Below are 25,943 nucleotides of genomic sequence, written 5' to 3' on the forward strand. Positions count from 1 at the left end.
GAGCATCAAAGCATAATCTTAAATAAAAAAAAAAATCAGCAGAAGAAATGGACGCATGAGCTAATCAAATCCCTGTTAATGCCTCTCATCTTTCAATAATTAAATCAGTAACAGTTGTAGATGGACAGAAGAAAAGAATACAAAAGGAAAAAGAAGAGTGCTCTCTTCACATTTGAATTCACTTGCACAGGAGTTAGAAAACGCAGTTAAGATGGTCATGTTGAGTAATGTAGTGTTAGAGATACAGACAGCAAAACAGCAGGACAGTGACATTAAAGACAGCTTAATTTATTTATTTTTTTTCTCCATTTGATTCCTAGGAAGGCTGAAGCAATCAATAATACAAGGGCATTCCCTCAGCAGTTATTATCAGAGAATAACCAGCAGGAAACTTCTAGCACAACAGTAAATGAAAAACAGGTGCAAGCATAACAAGGTTCACATAAGTTTTACTTACAAGTTAACAAAAATTATTTTAATACATAGGGAAGCACTTCCCTTTTGGTCTTGGTCTAAACGTGTCATATGCAATATATCATACGTTGCATATAGCTACATACATCCAAGTTATGCACACAACAGTTTTATTTTTCTTCTCTCGAGAACACAAAATTTCAATGTTGCAAATTCCATTTTGCCTGGAGCCATCCACACAATTCTTACCATCATAAATGGTTAATAACTTTGTTATTCTGATCAGGGATCCTTATTGTTCACCCCCTTTAAGACAGATGTCTTTGCTTTTATTTCTATGACCAATGCAGAAGACGCCTCCTACACTTCATTCATGGTAGCTGCAGATTTTGTTATTCCAGACTAGCACACTAATAATTAGCTAGAGATTTCAAGTAAATTAGGTTCATTTGTGTAATACATACCGAAGTGTAATAGCTCGAGCAACTGGATCATTGCTATGAATTACTGAGAAAACTCTCTTCACAAACTCATCCACATTTAGGATCTTCTCTAAATGCTTCTCACTCTGCTGAGTAACTTTCAGCACACACAGCCTCAGGAAGTTGTTTCTATTAGAAGACACACACATTTCTTTATCAGGCTGTTTTACAATAAAAATTCAAACACTTTAAACACAAAACTGTTTAAAAAAAAAACTTCTGAGAGTTAATTAAAACAAGGAAAGGTCTATGCTTTAGAAATGGTATATTTAAGTAGACTGATATAGTTAAAAAGAGACTATTAACACACTACTGTTTTATTTTCTAGTACAGGTAGTATCAAATTTAGGCCCAATTCCAGGGAAATCAACCTGTTGACACCAGCGAGGAGTGTAAGCAGATGCCTGTTTTGTGCACGCTTAGGGATCTAATTCTGCTAGAAAAGCACATCCAGGACTAAGACAGAAAAGTCTAATTGCCACTGCCAGGTGTGAGTGAATTTCTTTTCCTTCCTGGAGCCAACAGTAAAGATCCCACAACAGCAACAGGTAACTTTGTAAGCTATTACAAAGTAGCTACAATTTCATCACATGCATCATTTAGACAACAGGCACTTGGAAAAGCTATACTTTGGGCTTTGTTATTAACATTGCTTAGAGATGGAATTCACACATATCATTCATCTATTTATTAATTATGAATTTGAACATGCCTATGGAGGAGAATTTACACCAGTGAACTTAAAGTCAGTTAGCAAGTGAATCCTCACACCAGGACAGATGGAAATGAACTGTGTCATTGACCACTCCCAGCCACTCAAGCCCACTAAAGACGGGAAAAGCAAGCTTCAGTCAAGCACAACTTGTCCTCACGTGAGCAGGTACCACTGTGGTATTATCAGGCAAGCACGAAAACCCCACAACCGCCCAGGTTCCAATGCAGCGACATTCCAAGATGCAGCGCATTACTATGGATCGGAGATTTGAATGGATAGAAACTGACTGATGCTACTTACCCCACTCTGAAAACATCAGCTAGCTTTAGGAAAGCTGAATTAATGAGAATAGGAAAAGGATATTTCTGGAAGAGCCTGGGAAAACGAACGACGGCTTCGCACTGCTCCCCGAGTTTGCCAGACCTGAGGCCTAAACAAGAGAGCAATAATTACTGGGGAAACCAGGTCCTTCCTCCACCCCACCCCACCCCCCGCAGTAAAGCGGTACAAAACAAAGCTCCCAGCCGCTGGGAACCGAAGGACGAGACGGGACCGCCCCCCATTGCGCGGCGGCGGGCAGAGAGCGGGCGCCAACGGCTCTAACAGCAGCCGCACACGGCAGGCAGCCCCAGCCCCGCTCCCCAGGCCGGCGACAACCCCGAGCCCGCCCGGCGTCACCTTTGTCCAGCTCCATGAGGGCGGAGTTGGCGTCCAGCTCCTGCTCGCCGTAGCCCGCATCAGCCAGGAAGGACTTAGCGCTGGCAGCCATGCCGACCTCCTCACGGCCGCCCCGGCCAGTCCCCGCCAGCGCCCGGCCCGCCGCCACGCATGCGCACTCACCCTCCCGCCGCCTCAGCCCAGGGGCGGACACCCCATGGCCGCGCGATTTGTGCGCAGGCGCGACGCCGAGGCGCGTGCGCGCGGCGCAGCCGCCACACCGGCCGCGGCCACTCGCGGCGGCTGCGCCCCGCTGAACGACCGGAGGGTGGGTGTGGCCTGGAGGCCCTGCCCCCTCTGCGCCACCCAATCAGAGGAAGAGGGCGCGGCGCAGCGGGCGCCTGCTGCCCAATGAGGGGCTTTGGCGGGTCGGTCGGTGGCGGGAGTTGGCGCCACGAGCCGGCTCCGCGCGCGCCGGTTGTTCTTGGCCATGCTGTGCCGCGCGCTGCTCCGCCGCGCCTCGGCCGCGCCGCCCCGTGAGTGCCGCCGCCGCCCCGCTCCTCGCCCCGTCCCGCGCCGCCGCCGCCTCTTCCCCGGCCGGCGGGACCGCGGCGGCGTGAGCCCGGGCCGCCCGCTACCGTAGCGGTGGTCTCGGAGCCCCCGGGTTAGACCCCCGCGTCCGAGTCTGGGGTGTCTGGTGCGCTTACGGTCCGTCTGTCTCGTTGTAGGTCGGTCCTCGCCGCTTCCCCTGCAGCACCTCTTGGACAGCTACCAGTGCAGCCAAGAAGATGACCACCTGTCTTACGGGGAAACGGGAATGCCGGTCCCTCCTTTCGGCTGCACCTTTTCTGCAGGTAAAGTCGCCTTCCGAAAGGCCCTTTTAGGGGTAAGGGTGTGGGCACCGCTGTCAGCTTTTTTTAAATTTTTTTTTAAATATGTCTCCTGATTCGGTTTCAGAGTTTCTTGTTTTAAAGTGAGCTGGTAATAGTGTACTTGCACCTAGACGTGATATAAATTGGACCATGGTGCTCCTAGACATACTGATGGAAAGTATCCCCTTAAAGAAGCAACTACAAAGCACTTATTTTAACGTCTCTTTGTTTCAGCTTTGTCTGTTTCAAGGTATGTCCTCTTGGTGACAGTGCTAGGCTACGCAGTTGAAAAACTGGGCTTTGTTCAAAATATGTAAAAGATATAACAGGATGGAGAATAGTACGTAGAAAGCAAAGAGGTGGATGGATGTCACTAGACGGTTACATGTAGCGCTTCCCCATGATGAACACATGATGAGTGAAGTAAGCGTGGAAGGTCCTGGATCTTTAGGGCAAAACTCTTTCATTTGTAGTACTCCGGTTTTGGTGTGAGCCTATACATTTCTCCAAGGCAGCTTCCTGCTTTTCCAACTCAGATCCATAGAAAGTACTGGAGGTTGTAGATGATAGGTAATATAGACATAGAAAACTATAACTAGAGAACTGTTATAGCTGGTGAGAGGCCATTATCTCAAAAGTTGCTCCTGGAGCCATTTGACTGCTCATGTATAGTAGTTCCTGAATGGAACATCTAGAAAAAATGCTTGCCAATATTTCTGCATTTTGAACATTTAAATTGCTATGTAAATACTGTTTATTTCACAGCTATCTATTTGCTGTGTAGCCTATTTAAAGTGTCTGTGGCCCTTCACAAAGAGCAGGGGCATGATTATGAATCAGCTACAGAATACACAAATATGTTTCAATTTCTTTTCAGCCCCGAATTTGGAGCATGTACTGGCAGTTGCAAATGAAGAAGGATTTGTTAGACTGTATGATACTGAAGCTCAAACTACCAGCAAACTCATCTTTAAGGGTAAATATATAGAATGGGACCTTCATTTGATGTGACAAGAACGTTATTTACTGGAATCAAAGAAAGCTTTTTGCAAGTCATTTAAACATAAATGTGGGCAGTACTTAAATCCTTTCATATACTTTGCTGAGTCTTCTTTACAAAGCAGCAGCATGAGTGTGCTCTTAGAACAGCAGTAGTAGGTGAATTGTTCTGTGTTGTTTTTCAGGCGTAAGGCAAGCTGTTGACAAGTTTTCTGATTTCAGTGTCTGATGTTCTTTAGTCTTCTGCAAAATATCATGCTGCAGTGCACTGAACTAATCTTGGCTTTTGTTTTCTTTTTAGAATGGCAGGCTCACTCAAATGCTGTATTTGACCTTGCCTGGGTACCAGGGGAACACAGGATTGTAAGCAGTCTTTTGCCATCTAACTTTGTTTTTAATGCTATGGCAACTGTGTGCAGAACATGACTAAAGCTTTTTATTTTTTCCTTTGAAGGTCACTGCTTCAGGAGATCAGACAGCCAAGGTGTGGGATGTGAGAGCCGGGGAGCTTCTTGGCATATGCAAAGGTCACCAGTGTAGCCTTAAGTCAGTTGCTTTTTCTAGATTTGAGAAAGGTAAATGTTGATATTCCCTGTTGTCTGTTTTTTCTTTCTTCTTTCCCCCTGGCACATCAGTATTTTTGGGGCTAAAAAAGGGCTTTGGAAACTGGCAGTTACAAATAGCAGAGGCAGACTGAGCGGCAACCTAGCCAGTGAAGCAAAACCAACTTGTTGGCACTTCACGGTGACCTGATGCTAACATCTGCACATTTCTGATCTTGGGCAAGTTTAAGATGTGATATTGAAATCATTCAGCTCTTACTTCCATACATAAGTGTGTAAATACTATTTTCATAAGCTGTTTTCTCTAGAGTAGTAGTAAAGAAAGACTAGGAAGGGTAAAGGAACTAGTCAAAAAGCATGGCAGAACATTGGCCTGATTTTTGTATTTCTAGGACTGGCATCCCAAGTGTTGGGGCAGAAAAGTCACAGGCACATAGATGGCATTGTACTGCATGCAGTTAATTAAACTAACACTTTTGGAAGCTAATAGCACTCTTTTTCTCTCCCTCAGCTGTCTTCTGTACTGGAGGCAGAGATGGAAACATCATGGTTTGGGATACCAGATGCAACAAGAAAGGTAACTGAACTTTCAGATATGTATCAAAAAAAGCTTGGTATCTCATGTAAAAATAGCACTTAGATGTACATGTTGGACTAATGCTTTCGATTACAGTATAGGCAACACTTCAGTAAGAAGAAGATTGTCAGACAACAGTGGACTGCTTTAGGGTGGAATTTCTTCTGTGTCTAATATGTTTTTCCACTTTGTAAAAGTCTCAGATTTGCAGCATTGATATACGTGCTGTCCTGATAATACCCTGTGTATTCATAAGGAGATAAGGGGGTACAGAATGCATCCTTGTGTGGGACAGCATGGAGATAGATGGGCTGGGTGAGAGCCATTTGGAGGGATGAAGAAAAGCTGGGAAGACTCCTGCCAGAGTAGGAAGGAAGGCAGAAAGCACAGGAACAAAGCAACTTGTGAGTGCTGGGTGCAACTGAATGTATTGTGGGAACACCTACTAAATGCAGGGTGAGCTCATTCTGCTCCTCTCTTTGTGTTTCCTGGAGCTTTTCCTTCCCCGGTCAGGTCATTATGCCTTCTTCCCAGTTCCCTGCTCTGTCCCAGAAGTTTCCTGGCCTGTGCTTTTTCTTCCCCAGTCAGGTCATGCCCTTACGCCTCTTCCCAGTTCCCTGCTCTGTCCCAGAAGTTTCCTGGCCTGTGCTGCCAGAACACGTCTCACTCTTTCATCTGTCCCAGGTTCCCTGGCTCTTCAAACTGGCAAGTGGGGGAAAAGGCAGGCTCCACATGATTGAAGTGGAATGTATAGGAAAAAAAGTAGAAAAGTCGCTTTACTCTAGTAATGCAGTAAGTTTCATAAAATGAGAAGTAGCAGACAAAAGGCTAATAGAAAATTATGAAGTAGAGTGGAAAAGCACTGGAAACCTACCTATGAGTACAGTTCTGCTCAGGATGAAATGGTTTGAACACTCCAGATGAGGATGCATGCTGAAGACCACACCAAGGGGTAATGATTTCCAAAGGCAGCCTGCCTAGGCCAGTTCTAGCTTCAGTGTCCATGCTACATTGACCTCTGCCATTTTTTGCAATATATGCTCCTGTTTTCTATTGTGTTCTTCTCATTGGTTTCGTAGTAAGTAACAATTTTTGTTTTCAGATTATGTTAATGATTTTAAGGGTTAGTCTCAGCCACTTTTTAGGATTTTTTTCCAAGCTGCTGCCTGTTTTATTAAAGTGATGGCAAAATTGCATAGAAACTATTAATGGAGATGTCTTTGATTTCTTTCAGATGGATTTTATAGGCAGGTAAATCAAATCAGTGGAGCACACAATGTGGTTGACAAGCAGACTCCTTCCAAACCGAAGAAGAAGAGGCAGAACCTAAGAGGACTTGCTCCCTTGGTGGTACGTATCTGGGGAACAAATGAAACGTAGGCCTGTCTTCTGGGGATAATGTTATTCATAGAAGTCTTCCTACGTAATTATTGTGAGAAATATTTGGCTTCAATGTAGTAAATGCTTCAGTTTATCTTTGCAGAGATAGGGTTTTGTGTCATGGTCACTTGCTAGGGCTAATTTTAGACATTGTTTAGTTGTCTAACAACCCATGTGTCTAACAAGCCATCTTTGTGCAAATGCCATGTGAAAATACATCTTTTTTTTCCAGAGAGGAAAGGAGTGGTCCAGCATTCCTTTTTTGAGGGGGGAGATAGGGAGGGTTGTAATTTTTTTTCTTCCCCCCCCAATTTGACCACACAAATGACTGCCTTACTGGAGTAAGACCTGGTCTTATTTAATCTATTAAACCTTGTGATGAAGGCAGCTCTCTTATCTCTGACCTGAAAGGTATAACCTCAAGCTGCTGCCCAAACACTTACCGCTCAGTGGCAATTTCACTGGTGGGAGTGTTTGAAGGATTGTTGTGTCCTAAATGGCATCTGGTATTTCCAGGTTCTCCTGCCTGGCTAGGAGGAGGTTTCCTTGGTATTCACGTGGCCTTGGACAAAGCAGCAAGATCTTGCTGACCTTGAAAGCAAATAAAGTTGTGGGTTTTTTCTTTTCTTTGTTTTCTTTCTTCCCTTAAGGATTTCCAGCAGAGTGTAACTGTGGTGCTGCTTCAGGACGAGCATACTCTTATCTCTGCAGGAGCTGTTGATGGGTAAGGAGGGAGGATGCCTGCTTTTCTGTCTATTCTGCGTGTTCTTCTTAGCAGCACAGAAAGATTGGGCGATTTTTTCCTAAGATCACACAGTGGCCCACAAAGCTACAGCTGCTATTAGGTAGAATCAGCAGAGCTACGCTGCCAGCTTGCTTTGGCAAAGCTGAATGCTGCTTTTCTTCTTTACTGAAGATGGCAGTGCTGGGACAAATTGTGCATGTGTGGTAAGTGGTCATTTTAGTGTCTTAGCTATGGGGCAGAACGAGAGCAGTTCTTATCGTCTCTCTCTATTCTCATGGACCTATTGGACCTCAAGTAAACAGACTATTGTTAGACAGTGAGCTGTTTTGGCATGCAAGTGCGTGGTTGGTGCCTGGATATGTGTAGGCATGCTTGAGAAAATGTTGCCTTGAGTTACAAAGGATCCATTCTTTTAGGTGCCAGATCTGTTGCAGCATCTTGGAGCTCAAGCAAACTGTCTCATTGATTAGCATGGTGATTACCCTCTCAGAACTCGATTCTTTAGCAGGCTCCATGTGGTCAGAGCCTTTCTGAGGCAGATAAGATTGACTTTCCTGCCTATGGCTCATGAGAGAGGCTTGCTCCTGGAGAGCAAGAAAAACCTTGAAGGACTTCATTTTTAAAACTCCAAGTCAGGAGTATAAAGGCATCCTTGTATTTCCTTTTACTAGCTGAAGAAAGTTGACTTGCGGGCTCATGTTGTATCTTGTGTTAGTTACAGAAGACAATACTTCTTCCTCACCCGTAACCAGCAGAGCAATTGTTTTGCTTTCAGCATGTCTCTGCTCTACTCTTGCTCAGTTGTGCTCCTTAGCACTGGACACTCCTCGGTAATGAGCAACCTGTCTTCCTGTGCACTTAGAAGGCCCTATCAGCATTGCAAAAGAAATTTCGAAGTTGAAGACACTTGTGCTTGTCTATTTCAGTGTCATCAAAGTATGGGACTTGCGCAAGAACTATGCAGCTTACCGTCAGGACCCGGTGCCCTTCAAGTCTTTTTGCTACCCTGGGACCAGTACTCGCAAACTTGGTAAGTTATTGGAGGACGTATTTGTTAAAGTGCAAAGTGAATTTAAGAAGTACTGACAGTGCCATCTCATCTTTTTAGCCAATTATTGATCAGGCTGACAAGCTCAGCACGGTATTTTGATTGCCAGTACCAAATTTTCAAGTTGAAGAGTGAAAGTGCCCCACTTTTGTATCATTGCAGCAATGATAAAAACTTACATAAGCTTCAGCAGTGCATTTTCAGAAATGGAGATAAGGGAATAATAGAGCTCTTGAGGTAGAATTTAGCTAGTCGTTTTGATGCATGAGCAGAAATCAGATTGAACTCTTTCTTTGCATTGTATCTTGCAAAGACAACAGACCAGGCTGGGTTTTTACATTATAACCTTCCAGAGTTGAGCAATACTTGAAGCTGTTTGTTATTAAAAACAATAGCACTCTTGTTCATGTTGCTCTGTGCTTCTTTGTATCTTAACACCTTACAATGTTCTGATGCAACACAGTAATTCCTGATGACTTGCCTAATCAACTGTCTTGACGTGGTAATGGTCAGTGTCAGTCCCAAGAACAAGAGGGAAATCCTCGAGGAGCTGGTTGTGAAATAATTTGCTTTCAGGGAAAGATTTTTCTTGAATCTAAATCACTAGCAAATCAGAGGATGGCTCAGTCTACCAAAGCATGATGGTTTCTATATATTTTTAATCTCTGCTTCTACAATTGGTTGTTCCTGTTATGCATTGGAAACTATCAAATAAACCACTTGCCTGGTCTGAAGGTGAGATTCCTCTCAAAATATCACCCTGAATCCTCATGAGAAAATGTAGATGTTAATCTAAAGAATTCCCTTCTCCAGCAAGTGCTCTGTCGAATGAATAAACTTTCCAATGACAATCTCATATGTGATAGAGATCCTTTCCAAATTTCCCTCTCTAGGCATTTCTTTGAGAATGCCTGTTTCCCAAAATGTTTTTTGTGGAGTTATTTCTTATGAAGAACTTCTCTCTGACTATAGGATATTCTAGCCTGGTTTTGGATTCCACCGGTGCTAATCTGTTTGCTAACTGCACTGATGACAGTATCTACATGTTCAATATGACGAGTTTAAGGACCATTCCAGGTAAGCACGATATCTGTGGAAATAGCTGCAAAAAATAGGTGTTACAGAGCATAGAAAGGCAAGTTTCTCCCTGCGACTTAGACCAGCTTGAATGCTTAGGAAACCTATTCCATGCTCTTATGTCTAAAGCTACCTGGGAGAGAAGGCACCTGTTACAAGGGCTGTTCATATTCTGTGTTAAGCCCTCCACATAAAATTAATAGCACAAAAACTTACATAAGTGCAGATACTGGTTCACCCAGACTGAGACTAAGGGTAGTTTGCATGTTATCTGTTGAGGAAAGGCTAGTGTCCAGCTGCTACCCACCTAAAGCAAGTTTGAATCTTCTGCTTACTGGCAGTCACTGATTTTTCAAGCTCTTAGGTATGAATCCAGGTAAAATGGTCACATTCAGATATTTTAATGTGTCTTTTAAATTTAGCTTCTACTGCAGTTTCTGGAAGAAAGCATCCCCAGCATGTTGTGGAGATGCTTCAGCTTTTTACATTCCTTCAGCTCTGCATCTGTGACCTTTACATTGACAGGATGGCCCACAGACTTTGGTGCACTAAGCTGCTATGTCATAGGCCAGTGGCCGCTTCTCAGAAAGCGGTAAAACTTGTTAGATGCATTCCAGCCAGGCACATGATTTAGTTTCCATTGCCTTTTCTCAGTCAGTCTCTCAGTTGATTGAAATTAAATGAACAATGTGCCTTTCTGTCTGCTCTTCAGGAAGGCAGTCTAGTGGGTGGGAACATTTCCAGAGTCAAGAAGTGGTGCAAGTAAATATTAATAGGTCAGTTGTCGAGGTTAACCCCAGCTGCCACCGCTGAGCTCTGGAAATGCACTCACTGGCCTGTGCCCCTGCAGGAGTGGGCTCTCTCCAAAGCACAGAGCATCCCGCCCTCGGCCTCCTCATGGAGCTCTTGCCTTCTGCGTGCAGCCGATAAAACCCAGCGAGCAATCTCGATTCATCCAGCTGGATGAAACGTGTGCAGCTCCTCGGTGTGCCGCGGTTCCCGCAGAGGGCAGCGCCTGCCCGTGGGTTGGTGCCTCTGTCCTCGCTCGCCAGCTTTCATCCCGATTGCGGCTGTGCTTATCTGGTATGTAGGCAGCTTTAGGTTGCAGGGGAACGTGAGGAAATCCTCACCATAACAGGACTTGCTGGTAGGTCTGGCTTAGGAAAGCGCTCGCTGTCCTGTAACCGCTGTGCTGAGAGCTGTGGGTAAAAACCAAGGGATCTTTTGGGGTCTCGCAACTTTTCAAAGACCGCCAAAGGCAGTCATCTGTCCTCTGATCTGTGGGTTGCCTCCTTCGCCAAAAACACTATTAAAACAGGGCTGGTCAAGGGGGTGCCAGCCCCGCTTGGCACTACATCAGGAAACTTGCCCTTTCTGCCCCGACGAGAGGACGGGACGTAGTGTGGCCGAGTGCTCTAGACCCACACTCAGCTCCTGTGCTGGCTGCCGGCTCCTCCGGTCCTTGCAATAGGGGAAACGGCAGCCATTCTGGGCAATGCTTTCAAGGCTTTAGCAAACACTACTGAGGCTTTAAATACAGGCAACCAGCGAGCTGACATGATGCAAGTTTTGTTGATGAAATAAAGATGCTGGCAGCAGGAGGAAGGAGCAGGAAGCACCTTCGTTGCCGCCTGGGTGGAAGACGGCCCTCGCTATGCTTTATGCACGACTGCCGCTGTTAATGTAGCGGGGCTAGTGGTGGCGGCTGAGAGAGGAAGAGACAAGGAACCTTAACCAGAGTGGTGGGGCAGCCCAGGTGATGTCTCAGCCTGCTTGTGACATGGGTGAAGCTAAAGCTTTGATGACACTGCCACTGCTTCCTAGTGCTGTGGAGAGAGCTGTTCAGGTAAACCTGCTTCGTTTGGGAAGCCTGAAGGGCTCCAGTTGAATAATGAAGACTTCCTGCCCCAGAGCCCCAGAGCGAGGGAGCAGCGCAACCACTTTCTCCAGAGGATATGTGGCTAGGCAGGAAAAGCCTGTAAGATCAGCCCTGCTTGCGCAACCGACTCCATGGCTGTGCACTGAGCGGGGCTTTTATTTTCTTCTTTTCTTTTTCTCCTCACAGTGGCAGTTTTCAGCGGGCACCAGAATTCAAGCTTTTACATCAAATCCAGCACCAGCCCAGACGACCAGTTCCTGGTCAGTGGCTCGAGCGACTGCAACGCGTACGTCTGGAAGGTAAGGCGATTGGGAGAGACCCAAGCGTGCAACCTGGAGCTGCTCCACTCTTTCATTTGCTTTTCATGTTCACGTAGGACACTCCCTGCCTCCCACTCCTACTTACAGCAGCGTGGGGTTAGCTCCTGGCATGTTGTGCTGGGAGTGTGTTGCTGTCAAGGCTCGATGTAACTGTTTAATGTAAAACAGAGCTAACCTCCTGCCATCAGTATGTCTCTCATCACTGCTGCTTATTGCAAGTTGCTGATCTTAATCTGGTTTTAATGGGCATTAAAATCCTCTTTCAATCCTGGTGATTCAGCCAGCTATGACAAGTAGACAGACAGTTCTCGGTTCCTGTTTAGCAATGGAGCACGTTAAGAGAAACCTAACAATTTAATTGTTTTAAAGGGCACTCTTTCCCCCCCACTTCCCCTTTTTCCAGCTCCTGCTTCAGACATAGCTTTTTCTCATGTTTAATTTACAGTAGTTAAAGCCTTTGTATTACAGCAAGGGCTCAGCCAGAGCCTTCAGCAAAATTCCAAAGCATTGTCTGACAGCTGAGGGGCTTCGTCACTTGGCATCTTGTGCTGACGTGTAGGAAATGCAAATGTGACCAAGTTAATAGCAGGGACCTCAGAATAAGGCGTGCTTCGAGTTCTGCTCCCCATACTTGACAGTCATATGGGAACAGAGTGGACTTCTTATCTGAAGTAGAATAGACAGAAACCACCGATGACTGCTTATTTCAAGTTTGGGGTAATTTTTAAGGAATGCTGACTTGTTTACCCCTTTCATGATGCATTTGAAAGTAAAATACAAACCTTTGAGAGCAGAGGGCCAGCCTGCTGTGATTGTGGTTTGAGTATGTATTCTCTTTGATTTGGAGAACACTTGTAAGCAGCTAGGTTGCTTACTCAGAAGTGGCAGGAGTGCAGTAGCATGGCTACTCCCATGCCAAGTGGTGTAATTTTAACCTTCCTCATGTTCTGTGCGAGTTCAGCAAAAATACCTGTGCAAACTTGGGTTGCGCATCCTGTGTTCACGTGTTTTGATACTTTCTTGGAACATAGGCTGGGACTGGGTCGAGAGCATTCAAGGATGTCATTACATCTCAAAGTTTAAGCATTTAAGCACATTCAAAATGCATTCGCGTACAGAAGGCTTCTGTTGCTATCACACGTGGGTGACAGATCGTATTGCATATTTATTAAATAAATCATCAGATGATTACTTTTATTTTAATCCCATAGTCATGTTAGAAAGTGGGACTTCCAGCGAAACTGTCTCTTTCGAGATCTGTCATACCCAGAGGCTTCTTAATTTGTTTTAAATGTTGGCAGATTTTACTGACTCTGAAACATCTGTATCTTTTCCTGGGATGAGGACTTACTATGCTGTGAAAAAAACATGGTTAGATATTGCATGAGCAATTAACAGGTAAAGTTGGAAAGAACTTAATGAAGAGCTCTAGCTTTCCATATCTAAAGAAGAATGAAAGTCAGAGCAAGATCTTGTCAAGGAATGAAAGGCAGAGCAAGACCTTGTCCACCCAGATTATTTCTCTGAGGAACTTTTGCAGCAGTGCTAAGTTGTGTTTGGGTCAGCAATTCCCAAGGAATACTGTGGCTAGAAGTTATTGCTGACGAGAACGCTGTTTCAATCTGTTTCCACATATAAATCACTTTCAGGCAATGAACACTCACTTCATTGTGTTGGTGTTTTTTTAATTACTAGTTCGTCGATTAATGAACTGACTCTTGAACAGCCCTAAAATTATAAAAGTCAGAGAGCAGAGAGGTTTCTCTCTACAAAGATGGTACCTAGCTGAGCTTTCTTCCTGGTAATAGAAAAATATTTTTTATAAACATATACTTCCATAGTTCCATTGTCCTCTGAATCCTCTGGTACAGGCCACTCTGAGGTGACCATATTAAGTTACTCTCTAGTCTGTCCCAGCATTGGAATTTAAGTGCTTCTGTATCGAATGGTGCATAAAACTATATACACCATCTTAAGCTGAATCTTAAAGAAGGATACAACAGCTGTTTCAGTGAGTAGAGTAACTAATACAGTCTCATTTCCTAGGTTTCTCCTTTTAACCTTTCCACAATAGCTCTAACTTCCCCACCAATATCCTGTCAAATCAGGCAAAAAGCAGCATGTGCTGCATCTAATCCTGACTTAACATGCACAGACTGGCCGACTGTCTTCTGCCAAACACAGTGGACACAGCTATAACTATACATCCTCCTTTAGTTCACAATAATATAAGTTGGTTTAATTTACGCTAGTATAGCGTAAAACCACTGTGTCCCAGCAAGAATAATTCTCTCCCTCTGCTTTCCTTTCAGCAATCAATGGCTACTAGACCGCTATTGTGTCTGTTATGTGCGTACAGCAAGGCCGCTATTAAATGTAAACTAAGGTGTTCTCTGCACCGAGATCTCCTGTTGTTTATTCCCTAAATAGGGATTTAGTTTCCATGGTATTGCGTGTTTAGGCAGAGAAGGGAATACTCTGACCAAGGCATTTAGTGGGATATTTAGTCAAGTGATTACCTCTGCTATGCCAGGGAAAAAAACCCAACCTGTTAAGATCAAGTTGTTTGTATCAGAACAACTTTAAGATCTGAAGCTGGATATTCAATTGCAGTTTTGCAGGCTGTTGTAGGAGGTGATCCACAAGAGAAAACTTGCGTGTAAATCAGAAGCCTTCCCTGATATCTTGCATCTTCCTTTGAAATCTGTATGTAAGGTCTACTCCTTTGCCCACACACTAAAGGATCTGTTCATTCACTTAGTCATTTATGCAAATCCCCTTGATAAATCCCCCTTATAATGTCACATCAGTAATGATGACTCATAGCTCCAGAAAGGATTGTCTGCTGAAAGCATGCAAAACTTGGATATAATCTCTGTGCATGTGTATGCGTGTGTGTTTTCTTCCTTGGGCCACTTAATGCTAGCTTCAGCTGTATCTGTCACTTACATGAGCTGTAATCGAAGATTAATAGTAATACTGTAGAACAGGAGAAAGATTTTTATGAAAGAGAAATGGAGATCAGTTTAATGAGCATGAGTGATTTAGGGAGCTTTTTTATGAACTCTTAAGAGGGTCTCTGGTCCAGCTGGTTGGTTGGAGGAAGTACAGGCACTTGGCAGTCGCACAAATGCCAGTTCTGATGCCAGTGAAGGTTCGTCTATAGGATTTTGTTGGTGGCAGTTTTATTTTTTTAATAAACCATTGACCTGTGATTGGGGCATTTGTAAAACAGCAGCAGAATATATTTGCCTATCCTGATTCAAAGTATGAGCTTCCCAGACTTTTAAGCGTCTTACCTAGAACAGGTAGAGGTACTTAATATAATAAAATGTTTGTGTCGTGTTTTGGGCTGACAACTCTGGAGGCAGAAATCCTGTGTGTAGCAGGAATTGAACAAGTGTTTCCAGGCAAGTCAGTACACCTCAGTGCTGACCAGCTGCTTCACCTCTAGAAATGAAACATGAACTGATTTTTAGGGCTCCATCAGTTGTTGCCTCATGGTGACAGGCTGAGAGCATTTGATTTATCCATCTCGTATAGGAAAGATGGAAAGTATTCACATGCTTCACAGGTGGGCTGTGGGGTCTTTTCTTAGTGATGTATATTAGGCTGCAGGGCTTCTGATGGTATACTTGCTTTTCTATGGAATTTTTAAGGTTTCCGAGCCCAGCCTTCCTCCACGGATACTCCTTGGTCACTCTCAAGAAGTTACCTCCATTGCCTGGTGTCCTTCAGACTTCACTAAGGTTTGTTTTCTGGAAAATTGTCTTTCCCGTGAAACAATACAAGTGATGTGGCAACATCTGCTTTTCAAAATTGCAGCAGTATTTTTTTTATTTGGGAGGAAATTTTTAGTCAATAATTTCTAAAAATGTTCATGGGGGGGGCAGTAAACCAAGCTTGTCACATGAGTACAATGTATCAGAACTTTTTCATTATTTTCAAATAATTTAGGCTATTTGATAAGACCTAGGAAATTGCAAATGAACAAAGACCTCTCCTGATGAGAGCTTTTGACACTACCTGTAAGAGACAAAACTGTGAAACCATTTAATCAGGACTTTCATAAGCCAAAAGCTTGTTTTGTGGTTCCATACTTACAGCTTCCTTACCTGTCTGACCATTGATACATCTGCTAGTCTTGTACACAGCGGCAAGAAGTTTTGAATGCCCTTTAACAAACATGTGGACTCTTTTCATTGTGACCTTTTTTCAAAATCTGAGCTGGTTTTGTGACATATTTGTGTGTACACCCAAAAACCTACAGTGAAATTGGGTCAGTAATTATGCACCAGGTATCACTAAAAGGAAGAGAACTGCAGTAGGAGGTTGGTTCAAATGATTGACCTAGCTCAAAATGAGAAATAATCCTGAAAAATCCTAGACAGTGTCCTGATAATAGCCTGAATTTCTTTCACCCCACAGTGTTAAGCAAGTCACCCACTTTCCCTAGCTTGCACTATAGCACTGGATCTTCAGAAAAGTGTGGCAGTGTAGGAGGGTGGGAGTCTTGCAGGCAAGCAGGAGGAATTGTTCTAGTTGTGTAAGATGCACAAAAATATGAGAATTAGTATTTTAGATGAAACCTGTGATCTAGAGGTAGCCCAGCATCCTGATCGTGATGTGTTGGAAATGCAGACCAATACAGCCTTTAAAATCGTTACTGACATAGATAAGAAATAGTCAGCCATTGTACAGATGCTGAAGCATCAAGAAAAGTGGAAAATGTGGTGCTAAAACAGGTCAGGAAGCTGCTTGGAGTCATCTGAGAGGCAAAATTGCTTTCTGTAGGGACAATATTGGTGTCACAAAGGTCAGAGTAGAGGTACTTTCCCATCCAGATTACTATGAACTTTGGCCACAGCATTTCCTTTTTCTTACTGCTGATTCCCATGTCAGTCACCAGCTAATCTGTCCGAAGAGAGACATAAAATGTGGGCTAGGTGGGTTCTGCTGCTTCTTTGGACGAGATTCCACAGAACCTTTTGGAGCGCATGATGCTGCGGCGGGAATCTAGACCAATGTTTCTAGTAGGGTTGGTTTCTCTGCCAGATACTGCTGACATCTGACTCTGAAGACATAGGCTAGTGCTAACTAGCTTAAGGCTAGTGCAACAGCCTTCCAGGGTCACCTTCTTAGTGTATTGCAAATGCTCATCCCCAAGCAGAAAAGGTCCTGAGTAACAGGGACAGACCTGGATGCAGGTGCAAAGAGCAGCATGGCCGCTTTTGTCTACTGAGTGAGTGAAATCTCACAATATGCCCTGGCCTTTCCTGAGCAGACTGCCGTCTGTTACAGAGCTATGCAAGGCAAATGGTTAGTAGTGACTGAGATTTCTCTAGCAGAAAGACATGAAGGCAGCAGCCTTGTCCACTTTAAAGCGAATACTGCTGTCTGGTACAGTAATGAAACAGAGTTTGGGTTGTTTTGTTTGTTTTATGGGCAAATCTTGTACCCTCTCAACCAGGCTTCACCCTCATTCATATTTGCATGGTGTGTTGGGAGTAGCTGTTCTAGTTCATTTGGCCAGTGATCCATAGGACGGGCCCAGGTTACTCCAACAAACGAATTTATACTGTAGATTGCCACATGCTCCGATGACAACACCGTGAGGATTTGGCGCTTACGACGTCGTCCTGAGGAGGAGAAATCAGCATTCAGCAAAAGCAGCTTGGTGGGCTGGGTCACTCAGAAGAAACCAGAAGAACAACGTGGAGCAGGTAAGGCCCCTGAGCTGAGATAACTTGCTCTGCAACATGGCTTCCGAATTTTGGCTGTTCTCTGTACCAACAAAAGCTTTTGGCTTGTCTTATTAGTCTTCTATTTTTTTCATACTAAGCAATAATTCATATAGCCAGACAAACACTTCTACTTTTTAATACTTCTGCCACCAACAACACAAGCTGGCTGAAATAGCTTACAAGTATGCCGAGGTCTGTATGACCACACTGCAAAGCAAATATTCATTAATACAGCTTGTCGGGCAGCCAGATCTTCAGTGGGTATCAGCAGAGTTCAATAATTGAACAGCCAAAGGAGATGTCATGTGTGCATGCACTGTAGCAACAAGTCACCCTTTTTTTTATATCAAATAATAACTAAGAGCAGTAAGATCATACTCTTTTTCCAGTTTGCTAGTTTACCCAGTAAAGGGCTGACAGCACATATACAGCCTTGGAACTCTGAACTGTTTCCTCCTGCCCAGTAGCTGAATTCTGCACAGATTTCTTTGCTGCTGCTACCAATATTACATCTCTTTCTTCAGCTTCATACAGCGGTACTGACTGTCCATACAGACAAAGGCCACATAGTGAAAGTACTTAAAAAATGCATGTAGACAATCATGATGTGATCATAATGTTCCAGAATTAATCAGTAGCATTCATCTATTCGCATGTTAAGGCTAGTTAACAAATGCAATACCTTTCTACAAAGCCTAGGCGATCAGACAGGCTCTCACAGCTAGCAAGCAGATCTGGGCTCTGTGGAGAAGCTACTCACTGGACAGTACCCTAGACCAGCAGAAAGGAGCCCTGGATCATAGCACTATTTTGACTTGTCTGAAACTTGCATTTTGTTACAGTAGAGTAGGTGAAAGGAGAATAACCCCGCCCAAAAGTGAAATAAGATGAGCTTCTCTGTAGAGTAGCTCTGAAACTAAGAATACAATAGCTTCTCAGCAGCTGGTGGTGTGACTTCCTGTGTTCCACCTATCTTTTCTAGCCACCCTCCAAATGCATTTCACCGTGGCTAAGACAAATAAAGGCTGACAGTCTCCAAATCCCACTAATGGGATAACATTACCTCTAACCTTTTGCCAGTGAGTAACAGTCTTGCAGGAAGTTTGCAGGACAATAGCAGGGAGAGTGCCAGGTCTGCTCCGTAGCTGGTAAATGGGTTGTGTGTGCACACACTTCTGCCTCAGAGAGGGCTCAAAAATCACTTTGTGTACTAGTTTCAGCAAAAGAGAAGTAAGCATAGGTCTCATCCAGAAGCCTGAAACCTAAAGTCGCTTGTACACTGAAACTTTACAAGTCAGCTTTGGCAATAACACTAGAAAAATAACTTATTTCTCCTTGCTCTTGCTGCGTTAGAGTAACACAGGAGGGAAGAGGAAGTACACAGACACTGCAAACACAACAGCAGGCTTCCTGCTGACCTTGGCTTTTGAACACAAAGCATGTGCTGTTAGAATATAGGAGTTATCTGCAGAGACTGATGCAGAGCTGGCAAGCTAAGTACTATTTCAGACCTGCTGGGATGAGATCTAGGTAGTTCCCCACCCATTTATGTGGAACAAATTGTGAGATTGAGGTTGTGTATTGACTGTTGACCTATATCGTCAAGTGTAGCAAGCACAGTTTCCTTTTCTTTGGAAATTATTTTCGTGGTTTCCCTAAGCTGCACTACTTTCTCTATGTTTTTGTGTAACCAAATTTCTGGACCAGGCACGTGCATGGACAATGTGTGACTCTTAAATCTGGAGATTGGTAATATCACTCTAGGAGATTTGTAGCAGAGAAGGTAGGAAACATATGAAATAACCTGCTTTGGTGTTATGCAGGTTGACTGCAGGTATTTACAGTATTGTACTACATGCAATGGCAGCATAAATGGAAACAGCTTGGAGCTGGCTTAGTAGAAGCCTGAAAAATGCATGCAGTCTTACAAAAAAGTCTGATCTTCATATTCTTTATCTCAAGTTTGGGGACGGTTCTCAAGTTTGGGTTTGCTTCTTGCCATGACACCCATCCAACTCAAGGGTAGCTTTTTTTCCCTTATCCAGTGTCTCCACAGTATAACTTTCAGACTGGTTCGGGATTGAGAGGGCTCATACCCAGCCAGTCATGCAGTATTTCTGCTGTATGAATTTGCAGATGGTCATTAGGGATCAAGAGTTGCTGAGCTTGCCACTTCTCTTCTACCTCTAGGAGCTTAGGTTTTTAAGTGCAACTAGTTCCTTAGCAGAGATATTATTGTCTTGTAAGTGCTCATTAAAGTAAAGATTAGGAGAACCAATCTTGGCAGTTACTTTCTCTTAGTCCAGATTGAAGCAAGTTGTTATGAAGTAGCATATTTGATCAGGAAAGGAGCCTTTAACTCTGTTTTGTGTGTTAGACGGATTTGTAGTGGGATCCGTTAATACAGGATCCTATTTAATTTTGCTCTGATGCACCAGTACTTGTATTTTGGACACTAGATAATACAGTAAAAGGAAGTATCGAAAGAAGCTTAATATGGTATATAATCAAAGAGTCATGTAGGTCCTCACTCAACATGTTATTTGTGAGACAGCCCAGTGTCCTAAATAAAATGGCAGGTTATTCACACTAGACTTCTCATTGTTCTAATGAATTGTTTTATAGTACAGTGCTAATGCTGAGAATTGGGAGTTCAGATTAAACCCCTGGTATACAGAAAATGTTTAGACCTCTTGTGCTCAGCAGTGGAAATGCATAGAGTAACTAAGGTGCTATCCTATTTAATTGCATCACTGCAAGTTAGATTAATGAGAAAGCAGGCATTTAACAAACCCGCTAATGTATTCTCTGTTGGAGGGTGCCAGAAATAAAAAAATTAAGAAATAATAAATTAAAAAACACCCCTCTAATATTGCTGCAGACCAAGATCTTTGCTATATACGATTCCCACTGTTAGTAGCGAGGTCCTTATGCCCTTACCTATGACTACTGTTTTAAGAAGCTGTGTATTCAGAACCTCTTTTATAAAAGCAGGAGAGTTTACATCTTGGCTAGTGAGCTCAAAAGCCAGTGTGAAGTACCTGTTTGGGAATCATTTGTTTTAAAGAAATAAGTTACTACAGTGACAGATTTTATTTTCTTTGGAATTTAAGTCCTTGTTCAGGAGTTGAAGAGTTTCTCACATTTCCCTGGGTCTGGTAAATAACTACCACCTTCATACTAATATAGCATCGCAGAAAATCCTGCAGCAAAAAGACAAGAGAATGAAAGTATGTCCTTTCCTGTTCTCACTCTTTCTTTTTTCATCTGTAAAATATGCAACCATTAACGCCTGACTAGGAGCATTAGCCATAGGGTAGGGCATTATAGCATAAGGCTTCCTTGGTATTGTAATTAGCTGTGGGACCTGCTTACGGTACCTTTGTCCCTCAACTCAGTTATGCGGCCGCTAAAGATGGTGGTGCAGATGGGGATCAGCCTTGCTCTCCGGCAGCATCTCAGTACAGAGCTGTCTGGACCGAGCTACTGCAAGGCTTCCAGCAAGGCTAGATAAACTTGGAAGATTCAAGATCTATTTTGTCTGTCCGTCAGTCCCTTGGCTGTAGCTCATGTAAGAGGGCTCATTACAGAAGGGATAGATGTCAGACATTTACACAAACGTACTGTATTATACCTATCAATGTGATACAGGTTTTTATGTAAGACTTGTACCAGTTTAACTGAAATTAGAGGGATTTATGCAGCCTCTTAATTCAAAAGCGTGTGTCTGAGAAGCAGGGTCAGCACTGAATTAATCTCCTAGTTAGAAGGGGTGTTTATAAAAAGGGCTGTCTTCGATCTGCTGTTCTGTGTTCCTCATCAGACTGCTTACTTCTCCCCTATCAGGACCGCCAGCCAGCCCACAGAGTACTCCTGCCAAGGCCTTCACAGTGGGCAGCCCGTGCATTTCCTCGCCACGGCCAGCTGCCTGTGCTCCCATTTATTCTGGAGACCTTCCCCTGTCTACAAACACTCCGACGGGTGCTCTCAAAACCCAGACGGCCGCAGCCTGCACCCCAGCCAAGCGGAGTGGAGCCAGCCCATGCGCTTCTCCCAGACCGATCCCTTCCTCCAAAATGTCCATTAAACATTGGGTTACAAGGACTCCGTGCTCTTCTCCTCCAGAAGTGGGGAAAAAGGCTCCTTCTCCTAGAAAAGCCCTGGCAGAAGTCACCCAAGGTTTCCTGGAAGCCGCTTGCCCTCCTAAAGCCCCACACGCGCAGTTTGAAAAGCGTGCCAAGAGAAGGCTTGACTGCAGCAAGGAGGACGATGCGGGGCAGAAGTGTCTGCAGGCCTGTAGCTGCGTGACTGAACTGGACCACGCAGCTAAGAAATCCAAGCTGAATTTATGTGACTTGGCTGCAGACCAAAAAGCTTGCGATGAAGGCGCTCTCAGCCTGGCTGAGTTGGATAACGACTGCGAAGGCTCCAGCCGCAACCCAAAAGAGCCTTCCTTTCCTGGAAGCCATATTAATCCATCAGGCGTTCAAACTCCCCCCCATTTTTTCAGATCTCCATGCGAGAAAGACACAGAGGTAGTAGATAAAGAGAATAGTTCACCTGAAAGAAAAAATTGGTTGTCTGCTCTGGGAGAGAAGCTCCGGACTGGCAGAGCTGGCAGCCAGAGCGCATCAAACAGCCCCCCGTCATCTTGCAGTCCCGGTGCCAAACGACAAGAGGCTGTGGCAGCGGCCACTTCGCTGAAAACTGTAAGTAGGACGGTCAGTGACAGTGGCCACGAAAGAAATTATCCCTAGCTGCCACTCTCCCCTTGTTTGTTCTCTCCTGCTCAGGCATTCAAAGAATTATCTGATCCCTTTGATTATGCACAAAAGGGATGATTTCTGGCCTAATAAACCAGATACATTAATGATGTTATCTACTAATCCCCTCCGTGCAGGAACAGAATTTTTAGGAAGGTGGTGTCCCTTATTTTAAAGGGACTTAGGGCACAGAGGAGCTCAGAGATCCTCGCAGTCCCCAGCTGGATGTTCAAAGGATGTAGCCGTCATCTGAAATACAGCTCTACTCTGAGAAGCACAATAATGACAGCACCTTTCCTGGCAGATCTACTGTTTATGTGTTCACCGTCACATCTGCCTGTTTATGTTACAGGAAAGCCACTTTAGCTCGGAAAAAAGAGCCAAATTCTATTCTAGCCCAGGTAGCAAAAGAATTTGTTACCCATGTTAAAATCGTGGGGCTAACTAATGCCTTCAGTTCCTTCAACTGAAAACTAGCAGAAAACAAAGGAATTGTAAAAGGGTCAGAGGGCAGGATTTGACCCACATAATCCTACTTGATGTACAAGAAGCCTGGCACAGAGCTCATCCTAGGATCTGAAAGTTAAGCTTATAAAGCAGCTAAAAAAGTTGGCATGAGGGTTTAACATGCAAACTGAGAAATGATAATTACATTTTTTAAAACAAACCAAACTTGACTCGTCTCTGAAACTGGACTCCAAGTCCTGCAGTGTCTTTGACTGAGTCTTATTTAAGTAAATGTTAGGTAAATTTTCAATCATCAAATTTTAGTTATACTCTCAATTGAATATCTGATGCTAGAAGTTGTTGCCATCATTAAGGCTTATTTTGGTATCTCATTTCTTACCTGATTTCACCTCTTCAGCACTTCTATCAGATATGAAGTCGGCAAGCCACCACTCCTTAAGTTATGCATAGCAGCTGAACTCTTCATATTGTGGTTGTACCAAGAAATCTTGGTTATAGGAAACCTACAACTACTTGTACTTTATGCTGTACATGTTTACACACAAGACAGAAAGATTTGCCATGGAGGGAGATTACTATAGAACAATTACCTTTCCTGCCCAGTATGCTCTAGTTCAGATTTCGGGATGCTCCTGTGTTGTACTCAAAGCCTGAGGAGGTGCTTGGAACACCAGCAGCATTCGTTGATCTGCTACATCTTGGAAATCTGCAGCTCTCTTATCTGCTGTAAGGAAGCTGAAACGGCAGCCAGAGTGCTCTTCTTACGGCAGTAAGCCAACCCTAGGTTTTACCCAGTGTTTCCTGTAGGTAGTAAGCCTCTTATCTGTGAGACAAACAGATTATAGTAAAGAACCTTTCATTTACTATCTTACTGGGGAAGCTAAACAAACCGCAGCAATGATGGAGGGGAGACTTTAAGACTCCTTCAGCATATGAACTGTTAACCTAGAAACGTTTCTTGTTGGTTTGGGGTTTTTTTCTTCCTAGGCTGCAACCACTTCAGTTTCCATGAGGAAGATCTGCACATACTTCCACAGAAAGCCACAGAGTGACTGAAGCAGCATGCAGCGGTTGCACCTGATGGAGGTTGACCCTGTGGTATCAAGACCAGATTTGGCAATGCCGACAACGATGCACCGGGATTACACAGTTTGTTGTCAGACACTCATAAACTTGGGGTTTTATTCTTCTGGTTTTAAAGCCGTTAACAGTTGAAGTCAGCTGAGTGTGGAAAATCTACACAATACTTACTCATGGTCTCTTACTGACTTCGGATGGTAGATTTTTTTTATAAAGGAAAACGGAGTATTTTTTACATGGCAACTGTTATAGTCCAAAGACAGCAACAGCTCTGCTGTGCATTGTTGACAGGCACATATAGCTTGTCAGTTTATGTTACTAATCTGCTGTTGAAACTTCCTCTGCTTCAGAATAATGTGTAAATCATTACACCCTCCTGAAAAGCAAGTGTTGGAATGTGGGTAGAGAAACTTATTGGAGGTAGATCTGAGCCCCTTCATGCTGGATGGCATTTCTACAGTTATTCCTGTAGTACCACAATGACTACCCGCTTCCAGCAGAGGTTATGAATGTGTTAAGTAAATATAAAAGGCCTCTAATCACTCTATGTCCATCCGATGGTGATTATAGTCCAAGAGGAGAAAAAGTATAATCAAGTATGTAATGCCTGTACTCCTCTTGCCATCCTCTTGCTTCTCCCAGTCTGAAAACTTCTGTATTTACTGACTTAGCTGGCTCTTGAACCATCAGCACTACAGCTGTTGAGGCCAACAGCTTGTCACTTCTCTGAAATAAAATACTGGCAAGGTGCGTTAGAAAAATAAGTTTGATCTATCCCAAATAGGCATCCCATAACAGCTGGTTGCTCTGTCACCTCTTACAGATTCAGCCTGTAGCAAAGGCATTAACAACTGCTTGTAACATAACTTCACAATACTTTCATAATACAGTACCTCTAAAATAATAATAGCTTGTAAATTGGGGGAGAGGCACTTGACATTTTAGAAAGCACTTGACAGTTTACATATTAATATTAAATGCTTTGTCATTGTACGCCGTCACTGATGCTGAAAGAACAAGGTCACTGAAATGAGATCACTGTCCTGCTGGCTAATGATACTAACTCCTCAGTCATGCTTTCCCCAGGGGGAGCTAGTAGAAGATCTGTATCTTAGGTTGGAGCGTTTACTCTGTCTTCTGGTATAATAGTTCCTATGAACTTTAAAAAAACCGAAAACAAACCAAACCTGAATCCCTATTAAGTTTTTCTACTGCAAAAGAATTCAGGTATTTGAAGGGGATGTGATCGAACTAACTCATGTTTTCCATCTGAAATTTTCACACCTACTTTACAGTAGCATTGAATAGTACGGTAGCTGAAAGGGATTAGAGGAAAACATCCTGGTTTGTGTTTTATGTTGTAGCTTGTATTTTGCAAGGAAATAAATTACTTGAGAGAAAATGGCTTTTGCGAAAGGTCTCTTACAGCTACACAGCAAAAGTAAATGTGTAGTGTGCTTTTTTAAAAAAAGAAAAGTAGTCATCATCAAGTCGCGTCTTTTAGCAGGAGCACTCAGGTACGTATAGGGGCCAGAACAACTTTCTCCTGTTTACTGAATTACAGGCCATCATCCCACGAGCTTTGAGGAGGTGCCATTAGGAAAGTGGGAAAAGTAACGTACTGCTTCAGGCATACATTTTATAGTTCTTCTTTAAAAAAATTGATTTTTAAAAAGTGATTATTTGAATGGATCTAGTATCCTGAGCAAAACAGGAATATAAAAAATCTGTTAGTTTAATTTTAACCTACTTCTGGATATTGAGGTAGATGGAAGTAGTAGAAACATAACCTAAAATAAGTAGGTTTGGGACTGAATTCTGTCCTAATTTTAATTATTAGAGCAACCTGCCTTGGCTACAGCCAGTTTTTCATGCAGGATTCTTCCATGCAGTTTGCAAATAACAGGTTGCAGAATAAGGAGATGTGGACCCTACTGAAGTACATGAGAGTCGTCAGACATTTCAACAATAGGATTTCATGTTCCTCCACTTCTTTCACAATATTTTCCTCCTCCAAAAATGTTCTGCAGCCAAACCATTATCTCCTATATCTTGTAAATGGCTACCTAGGGATGATTTACACTAACGGGTTACCACTTGGATGAATAATATTGTGTGGGGATGTGAGATTTTCTCCTTTCAAATAGTACTTGTTTAGTG

General features: G+C 43.5%; 2 protein-coding genes across 2 annotated transcripts in view; one reads left to right on the forward strand and one right to left on the reverse strand.

Annotated features, from left to right (window-relative positions):
- The window catches only part of INTS7 (integrator complex subunit 7), a 28,052-nt gene extending 25,635 nt beyond the window's left edge, over window positions 1–2,417 (reverse strand). Inside the window, exons 1-3 of the mRNA XM_075496380.1 lie at window positions 2,290–2,417; window positions 1,912–2,041; window positions 879–1,025 (exon numbers count right to left, since the gene is read on the reverse strand). Of these exons, the coding sequence (XP_075352495.1) occupies window positions 879–1,025; window positions 1,912–2,041; window positions 2,290–2,380 (368 nt within the window). The 5' untranslated portion in view covers window positions 2,381–2,417. The remainder of the gene's footprint in view (window positions 1–878; window positions 1,026–1,911; window positions 2,042–2,289) is intronic.
- A 264-nt stretch (window positions 2,418–2,681) lies between these two features.
- On the forward strand, window positions 2,682–25,181 carry DTL (denticleless E3 ubiquitin protein ligase adapter). The gene is made up of 15 exons (XM_075496381.1): window positions 2,682–2,804; window positions 2,997–3,122; window positions 4,018–4,116; window positions 4,441–4,502; window positions 4,594–4,714; window positions 5,214–5,279; window positions 6,514–6,629; window positions 7,310–7,383; window positions 8,331–8,434; window positions 9,425–9,529; window positions 11,595–11,707; window positions 15,388–15,477; window positions 17,313–17,451; window positions 21,319–22,181; window positions 23,691–25,181. Exons 1-15 carry the CDS (start codon window positions 2,759–2,761, stop codon window positions 23,757–23,759), a joined length of 2,193 nt encoding a protein of 730 aa, XP_075352496.1. The 5' UTR covers window positions 2,682–2,758; the 3' UTR covers window positions 23,760–25,181.
- Window positions 25,182–25,943: the final 762 nt, after the last annotated feature.

This window comes from Mycteria americana, chromosome 3 (genome assembly GCF_035582795.1).
Source record: "Mycteria americana isolate JAX WOST 10 ecotype Jacksonville Zoo and Gardens chromosome 3, USCA_MyAme_1.0, whole genome shotgun sequence".
Classification (NCBI taxonomy): domain Eukaryota; kingdom Metazoa; phylum Chordata; class Aves; order Ciconiiformes; family Ciconiidae; genus Mycteria; species Mycteria americana.